The sequence below is a fragment of the Pelmatolapia mariae genome, linkage group LG7 (genome assembly GCF_036321145.2).
Source record: "Pelmatolapia mariae isolate MD_Pm_ZW linkage group LG7, Pm_UMD_F_2, whole genome shotgun sequence".
Lineage (NCBI taxonomy): Eukaryota > Metazoa > Chordata > Actinopteri > Cichliformes > Cichlidae > Pelmatolapia > Pelmatolapia mariae.
The window spans coordinates 41,884,507-41,892,068 of NC_086233.1; the positions used below are offsets into that span (position 1 = coordinate 41,884,507).

Sequence of the window (7,562 nt, forward strand, 5' to 3'; positions counted from 1 at the left end):
GCTCCTGAGAACTGAAAAGACTGATCAGTGCTTACTCAGCATGTTCTTTGCTCAAAATAGCTGTTTTTCCAGTAGAGCTGTGTCATTATCAGTAGAGTGACCTAACTCACACGCATGAGAACAGCCCACCTGCATCCACAGGATATTAGGAGAGTAGAGGAGCAGGTGCTTCACTTGCTTCCTCTGAACAGTCCAGGACTATACAGGTGAGATGAAAGGCCTCTGGTTGTTGCTGGTGCTTGTGGCTGCAGCCAAAGCTGAGAAGGTCTTCACTGGGTAAGTTTAAAGTGCACACTTAACATGATTTACTTATTAATAATTCATGTGGTCATTCTTTAGTACTCCTACTATGAGTTTAAAGTGACTAAAATGGAATCACAGAATAACATTTTAGGGTTCGGCCCCCTTTTGCTTTGGCAGGAACTTCTTATTAACCTTTTGCACAGTGATAACAACAACAGTGCACAGTTCAACAACAAGAATCTGAATAACCATTATTTGTGGTTAAGGTGAAAGCATTTTTTGAACTGTACTTTCTAAATAAAAGAACCAGTACAAGAGATGAATCCTCCATTTGGCTGCAAATGTCAAGTATTCAAGTATTTTTCTGTTCATTAACTCTGCAGGTTATAGTAGAATTGCTAACAAAGAAACCAATACCTGTTTACATTAAACTTTTGTGTCATGTCTTTTATCCTCTCAAAAAACAAACTGCAAAAAACCCCAGATATCCCTCTAAATCCAGGGTATTAATTGGTAGATTATGTGGAGGAGATTTTCAGCTATGCAGTCAGTATGCAGTCTTGCACTGTTCTTGTATCTGTAACTGTTATTCAAATGATAGCACAATCCACAGCTTATGCTAAGAGAAAGCTTAAGTCTCTGCTACAGTCTCATTAAGGAATAGAGTGACGGTCTGTACCTGTGCTGCACGAGTAATTGCTTGTTATATCAGTAACCAATAAATAAAGTTCTTCTCTTCTGCTCAGCTCATATTTCAACATTTAAAAGTTTTAACTACAAACTTAACATAATGATGTGCAGAGATCAGGTTATCCGGGTCAATGTGAAGTCAGAGGAACAGATCCATCTCCTGCAGGGGTTGGAGACGGCGCAGGAGTGGGAGGTATGCACACCCAAACACACACGCACAGCTTTGGTAAACAGCACAGAAATTGATGTTCGTATTTTCTTGGCAGCTTGTGCCCAGTGATTTCTCATCAATTTTCTAGCAGCGCAAAAGGCAAATCAAGTTCAGCTGGGTCGAAGGTTAACACAGTCAGAAAGTTAGGTGCTCGTCTCTGACCCTGCAGTCATTTTGGATTTCACCTTTTAATGCATTAAATTTCCAGACATTAACCTTGCCCTTATTTATTTATTAAATAAGATATTTTGTTGTTCCTTTAAGATTGAAGCAACTACAGATGATAGATCTTACAGCACCACACTCTGTCTGGAGAAAAGTTGAATTCTTCTAAATTATTTAGTTTATTATGGAATATGCTAGATGCAACATTTACAGGACTTCTCCTCAGCATGTTTTTTCATTCCCATGTGTGATATCTCATTGCACATCTGTTTACAGGTGGACTTCTGGCTTGAGCCAGTCTCCACTGAGCTCCCCGTGGACATCCGAGTGCCCCGCTTCAGTCTGATCCCTGTGAAGGAGTACCTTACTTTCCACAACATTCCCTTCACCGTCATGATTGAAAACGTCCAGGTCTGTCATCCTCAAAACACAGTTATTTATTAACATAGAGTTGATTTCCACTGGGAGACTAGATGGCACAGAGAGTGAATTTTTAATCTCCTGCCTGTCACCTGCAGGAACTACTTGACAAAGAGAAAGCTGAGATGGAGGAAAACCGGATGAAGGAACGCAGCACCAGGAGCTTAAACTTTGGAGCCTATCATGATCTCAATACAGTATGCTCCTCTAGAGAAAAAAAAACATGACTGGATCCAGTCAACTTTGTGTGTACCTATGTGTGTTTTAATGTCAGAACTGCCTCTATGCAGATTTACAGCTGGATGGACACTCTGGTGGCCGATTACCCTAACCTGATCACCAAGCAGCATATTGGGGTGTCCTATGAGAACAGGCCCATGTATGTGCTCAAGGTAAGATACTCTGGTTATGCCTCACAGAATGCAGCAGCACTGCACTTTTGAGCTCTATAAAAATGTGTACAAATATAGCTAATATTAACTATCTAATAAAAATAATCAGGTATCAAATATCAAGTCACTCACACAGTGGGGTAAAGAGAGGATATGCTTTATTTTGTGCGTACATCTACATGTGTTAATCATGGTTGACTGTACCTTTAGAAGCAAAATCTAAAAGCATGTCTGAATCTGTGTTTGTGTTTAGTTCAGCACTGGTGGTTACAATCGCCCTGCTATCTGGATTGACACTGGTATCCACGCCAGAGAATGGGTTACTCAGGCTACTGGAGTGTGGACCGCCAACAAGGTACAAGATGTCAATTAAACTGAGTAAACTGAATTTAAATGATGATAATTTACTTATTTTTTGCTAGAACTTTGTGTTTTTGAACCAAATTTATTTTCTGTACTTATTAAGTTTTTCCTTATACTGTATATGACTGGATGTTTATGTTAAAAAAGCACAAGTTATTGTCTGAGTGCACTGGGCCTCACTTTCCTTCCTATCATTTTCTTATTTTAATCAGTTCCTTCTTCTCTGTTCTTGCAGACCTTGTTTACCTTGTTTATAAAACTTCATCTTAAATATGTAATATGTGAAAGCATGTCTTTTTTTTCTATGTTTCTACAAAACCTTTCATCCTTCTTAGATTGCCACGGATTACGGTGCAGACGCCTCCCTCACTTCCCTCCTGAACACCATGGATATTTACATGCTGATCGTTGCCAACCCTGATGGCTATGTTTTCTCCCACACCAATGTACGTCACTGGCACTCCTCAGATAATGTTATTTATGTGTCGCATATATAGAGTAGATACTCGAAAGAAGAGCAAGATGTTAGTCATAGCAAACAGCTGTTGAAACCTTCAATCTTCGCCTGACCATTTATTTTCAGAAACAAGTAGAACTGTGTTTGTTTTCCATCAATATCATCAGGGAGAAAAAAAGAAATGATGATTCACACTGAATGACGTTTTGTGAAACACAGGATCGAATGTGGCGCAAGACCCGCTCTGTGAACCCTGGCTACACGTGCCGTGGAGTCGATCCAAACAGGAACTGGGACGCAGGCTTTGGTGGTCAGTATTATAAAAACTGAATGCATCTCATGATTTTGTCAATTACCTGCCAGGTAAATAATCACATTCTTTTTACTTGTTACCAAAAAGAATCTGAATAGCATCATTTACTACTACTACTGTTAACCGCTGGTATGTGTGTTAAGGATTTAGACTTGTAGTCACTTTAGACTTTAGAATTGTTGTAGTTGAATGAACCGGATTGCTCTGGAATACCTAATGACTCACTGCAAAATGTTTGTGTCTGCTTGTAACATGTCAGTGAAATTCCTTAAGCCCTCTTACATTCTAGTGAGATGTTACAAAAAACTTCTGACATATGTCTGTCATTTGTGAGCGTTTGCTCTATGATGATCTCTCTGCGATATGTCCAGGCCCCGGTGCCAGTAGCTACCCCTGCTCCGAGTCCTACCACGGCCCCTCGGCTAACTCTGAGATCGAGGTGAAGAACGTGGTGAACCTGATCCAGAGCCACGGCAACTTCAAGGCCTTCATTTCTGTCCACTCCTACTCCCAGCTGCTCATGTACCCCTACGGCTATGTCTGTAGCAGCGCAAACCATCAGGCCGAGCTGGTAAGAAAGCAGAAAACAGAGCAAGCTCGAAATGTTTGCCATTGCTTAAACAATGTTTTCAAGAGTAATCTTATACACGCAAGAGGTAAGTAGATGTCATCTGTGAATTATGTGTATTGTCAAAAAGACAAAGGATTCTGGTGTGATAACCTGATCTGAGGTCTTCCTTGTAGGCTGCTTTTTGACTGTTGATATCATTCAGCTGGGGATTGCAATTTTCCACCTAATTAAAGTTTTATAGCTGTGAATGTGAATAATTAGCTTTGGGGTAGGTGAATTATAAACTCATCACTACTAAACATGACAAATTGTCTGCCTTAACTCAGCCAGGTACGCTCTTTTTCAGCAATACTGTGCTTCATATTCATACAGCACTGCAAATGAAGTCTGAGAAAAATGCCTAATGGAACCATAATCCTGCAGTTATTCATACATGACTAAACCCCCCTGACACAAATTTGTGGTTTTGGGCTATATTAATCAAGCTGCCATGAACTGTAAAACCCTTATTCCCCCCCCCCCCCCCCCCCCCCCATGAATGTTTCGCTTTGAGCTTGATGTTTTTTGATTTAAAAACTTAAAGGAGATCTGTCATTGCGTTCCTTTCCTGCTATATTCAGCATATGCGTGATCATACTATGATCAGTCTTTGTAAGCACTTAGGTCATAGTGTTATAGCCATGCTGACCTGCTGACTACACACTTGTGGAAAGGTGTGTGTGTGTGTGTCACTGAATAAAAAGAGAGATTAGCTCATACAGCAGAGTGGAAGCTGAAAATAGAAAAAAGGGTTACTGTAACATGAATTTGAAGCATAAACAGGAGAGTCACTTTCAACACATGATTTTACACTATCATGTGTATTCTCTGTAAATCTAAATTTCTTACACAACACTTTTCTACTGTACCTGAGCAATCAAGTATTTTCTGTACAAACTTTGACACTCCAATGGAAGCATCAGAGAGCAATGTGGGTTAGTATCTTACCCACGGCCCACATTCGGCATGCAGGTAGTCGGGGATCAAACCACCAACCTTTCAAATAGTAGATGTCTTGCTTTATCTTCTGAGCCACAGCCACCCTTACAGCAGCATTGATTTGTGGCCTGTGTTCTTTGGGTGATTTTCTCCCTCCAAAAGTTCCCATCATCTGTTTCTCTGATCATTTTAAAAACTGTTACAATGGAGCATGGCCAAAGTTTTAAAAGTCTCAAAAATAAAATTAGCTGATGGGCAAGTAAGACTTTTTTACCTCCACGTTTAGTTCACTATAGTGTTAGGTACACAGCTCTGGCTGTAAGCAGCGCTTCAGTCCTTCCTTTTGCAAGCAGCAACCAAGTGAGAAAAGTTGGCTTTAAGGGCGATGTCAATAAAGGGAGAGGAGTTGATATGGCTTCCTCGCTACAGAGCTGTTCACTCTTTGCTTCTCTGCAGGATTCTGTTGGCAGAGCAGCAGCGCAGAAATTGACGTCTCTCTATGGCACCGCCTACCAGGTTGGAAGCATCTGCAATATCATCTGTAAGTAAATCTTTTCTCTCATTTAACCAGGCAGGTACACAGTGATTTCAATACAAAAGTTACAGATGGATTAATGAAACAAGGAGCTGCAATCATGCAGAATAATTGGTTTAGGAAAATAAATACTCGCTTGAGTGCAAGCACAGTTATTTTTTTATTTCTATTTTTATTTCTTTATTTCTTTATTGTGTCTCTGTTTTTTTTTTTAAATTTCCATTTCACGTTATGTTTTATAGCTTAATAAACAACCCAAATCAAAACTAAAAGGGATATAGCTATTGTTATGACTAATAGTATTAATAAGAGTTCTTGTATTCTTGCTAGTAATACATCTTTTATATCTTTTCGTGCTCAGATCAAGCCAGCGGGGGTAGCATTGACTGGTCCTATAATTCGGGAATCAAATACTCCTTTGCCTTCGAGCTGAGGGACACTGGCCGCTACGGTTTTATCCTGCCAGCTGATCAGATCATCCCCACTGCCTCAGAGACATGGCTGGCCTTGAAGCATATCATGGAGTATGTCCGTGACCATCCTTATTGAGGACTGTATAACCACAGATAGAGGAGCAACTTAAAAAATGGCTGACTCAGCTTTGAATTTAAAGCTTCCTCGACTTTATCATTGTGAGACCAATAAAAACCCAACATACCCGTTTTATCTGTCTTTCAGCAGACCTTGTAGTCCTTTTTTTGAGTAAAATAGTTTTACACAAGAATAATTTGGGAGTGCAAAGATTAATTGTGTGAGGGGAAATGAGGCAGTTATGATGAGTTATTTATATCTGACCTTACTTTGATTTACTGGCTGGGTTTAGCAAAAGTAGAGAAATTAAGCATTCACTCAGTCTTTAACATTGACATTTTTTACATAAAATGCTAAAACAGTATTTTTTTTAGTCCATTTCAATTTCACAGAATAAAGTTTGAGCTATTTTATTTCAGATATTATGCCACTACTGTGATTTGCTCCCATTTAACTAAAAGATTGAGTAACTCAGATCATCGGAAGCCCTTTTTTGAACAGGCTTCCATAGCAAATCTGGGGGTAGTTGTGGAAAAGATGGCTTAAAACAATCAGAAATCAGAATATCCATCAAGAATCCTTGAAAAGCCTTTAGAGGAACCACTGTTCAGTATAGACTCTTGGACATATATTGAAAGAATGCTCTTTGTTCATGATTTGAAATATAAGTTACATTTAATGAATATTTCATTACCTTAAGTATATTTATTTAAAGAACCCATATAAAATGAGATACAAGCCTATATAGGTTCCTTACAATGGACTAAAGGTATCTGGTACTAAAACATTAGCAGCAGATCCTTCAGGTCCTGTCATCAGCTGGAGCTATAGATCAGACTTTTAACAACATCTCCTGCAGAATAAACCAGACAGATTATCCTCCTTTTGACTCTTGTTTGTTGGCAATTATTGAACTGACTGATTGAATTTTGAGGATATTTCTACAATTTAGCGATTTATTCATTTAACAATCAGGAAGCATGTGGAAGAACCACACTTTCAGAACAGCCTAGACTAGATCTCATTTCAAATAATGCTGCAATTTGATTTTGTGGAACACCAGCTTGAAGTTAGCAACTCAGATCAGTCAAATATGTCATGCATAGAGCAGATACCAACTGACTGCTGTAGCAGAGTCTATGCTCATACATCTCTGGGCATCATATCGGTATTGAAACTTTTACTGTTAAAAACTGCAATCGTGCCCAACAGGAAAATATGTGAATGCATTATAAATAAACTACTGTATAAGTGAACACACACATACAGTAAACATACACAAACTGACCATAAAGAGAGAACTATCTAACTAAATGAACACAGGATTTGGTTGATGATAGCATCACCAGCATGAAGGGTTTTTTAGTTTCTCAGGGTTTTGCTGCTGCTAAGAAATAAGGAGGATGTCTTACTTACCTGGAAGTAACATGAAAGTTGTGCACACAGTGTTTCAAGATCCTATCAATACCATGGCTTTGACCAAAACTGGTGTTTCCACTGCAGGTAAATAAAGCTAATGTAGCAGAAGCAGGATTTTGGTAAAATGAGATTTTGGGATCTTATCTAACATGACTCATATCCATAACAGCAGTCCTGAAGGAAATAATCTCATATATGCAGTTAAAGTACAGTATAATATATATACATGGTACCAAATATAAAATAAACCTGTCACGGCTGGGGCAGCAGTCGT

The 7,562-nt window shown here is 39.1% G+C and overlaps 1 protein-coding gene across 1 annotated transcript; it reads left to right on the forward strand.

Annotated features, from left to right (window-relative positions):
* The first annotated feature begins 211 nt into the window (after positions 1 to 211).
* LOC134632280 (carboxypeptidase A2-like) lies at positions 212 to 5,887 on the forward strand. Its single transcript, XM_063480942.1, has 11 exons — positions 212 to 276; positions 1,045 to 1,126; positions 1,586 to 1,720; positions 1,828 to 1,926; positions 2,020 to 2,121; positions 2,375 to 2,476; positions 2,820 to 2,930; positions 3,161 to 3,251; positions 3,626 to 3,825; positions 5,260 to 5,344; positions 5,700 to 5,887. The coding sequence occupies exons 1-11, from the start codon at positions 212 to 214 to the stop codon at positions 5,885 to 5,887; spliced, it is 1,260 nt and encodes a 419-aa protein (XP_063337012.1).
* The last annotated feature ends 1,675 nt before the right edge of the window (positions 5,888 to 7,562 follow it).